This window comes from Trichinella spiralis, assembly GCF_000181795.1.
Source record: "Trichinella spiralis strain ISS 195 chromosome Unknown Scfld6094, whole genome shotgun sequence".
NCBI lineage: Eukaryota > Metazoa > Nematoda > Enoplea > Trichinellida > Trichinellidae > Trichinella > Trichinella spiralis.
The window spans coordinates 1-926 of record NW_003533033.1 but is presented as its reverse complement, the minus strand read 5'-3'; the positions used below and the strand labels follow the sequence as shown (position 1 = coordinate 926).

General features: G+C 50.0%; 1 protein-coding gene across 1 annotated transcript; it reads left to right on the top strand.

Annotated features, from left to right (window-relative positions):
* The first annotated feature begins 23 nt into the window (after positions 1-23).
* Tsp_16040 (hypothetical protein) lies at positions 24-535 on the top strand. The gene is made up of 2 exons (XM_003366380.1): positions 24-69; positions 228-535. Exons 1-2 carry the CDS (start codon positions 24-26, stop codon positions 533-535), a joined length of 354 nt encoding a protein of 117 aa, XP_003366428.1.
* The last annotated feature ends 391 nt before the right edge of the window (positions 536-926 follow it).

Below are 926 nucleotides of genomic sequence, written 5' to 3'. Positions count from 1 at the left end.
TAAGCTAGTGAAGAAATAGTTAGATGCGGCAGAATGAAGAAATAGAAGACATGCAAAGAAGAGGAGCAAGTATGGTTATTTAATTGGGTGATCAGGAAACTAGCTAAAACCCAAGGGGAAGTTCGAGAGTCGGAATGCATTAACATAAGAGCCCAAGTTACCCGGCAAGAAGCAGTGCTGATTAGAGTACATTTAAGGAGATATAGAGTGTTGGTATAGTAATGCAGAGTTGCGGTTCGCAGTTACACTTCAAAATACAGCTTTCTTAGCGTGTCCAGCCTCGGGGTTATATGCGGAAAGACAGATGGAAACTTCATCAGTCGGTAAAAGCAACTATGGGCCGGGCCCAACAGGAATCGTTGTCCTTAAAGATATGGCCGGAACTCGCGCAGGGACCATACAAAGCAGATCATCTCTTTTCGAGTCGCGCAATACCAAAGTTCTGCCTTGGTCAGCGTGCGACTTGCGTACGCCACAACTCTTTCCGTTTTCCCTTCCCTCTGGCTCAGCACTGCCCCAAGACCGTCTCCTCTGACGTCATCATCGACAGAGAACTGGTGATGGAATTCAGGGTAGGCGAGGATGGGCGCCGATGTCCGGTGGTACTTCAGCGCGTGGAAGGCTGACTGACAGGCTTTTGACCAGTTCCACTCAGCCCCTTTTTCCAGCAGCCGGTGTAATGGGGCGGCAATGTTGGCAAAGCCGTTGACGAGCTTGCGGTAGCACGTCACCAGCTACACTGAACGCCAGCCAACTGCCGCAACTCGGTCACGCAAATCGGAGTAGGTCACTCCCTCACGGAGGAAGTAATGGCGTGGGGTCCTTGGCAATGTCTTTCCACTGATATGATATGGTCCCAATATGCCACCTTTCCTTTTACATGAAACCGGTCATTACTGAGGTGTTCTCTTTCATGCCCCCTTACC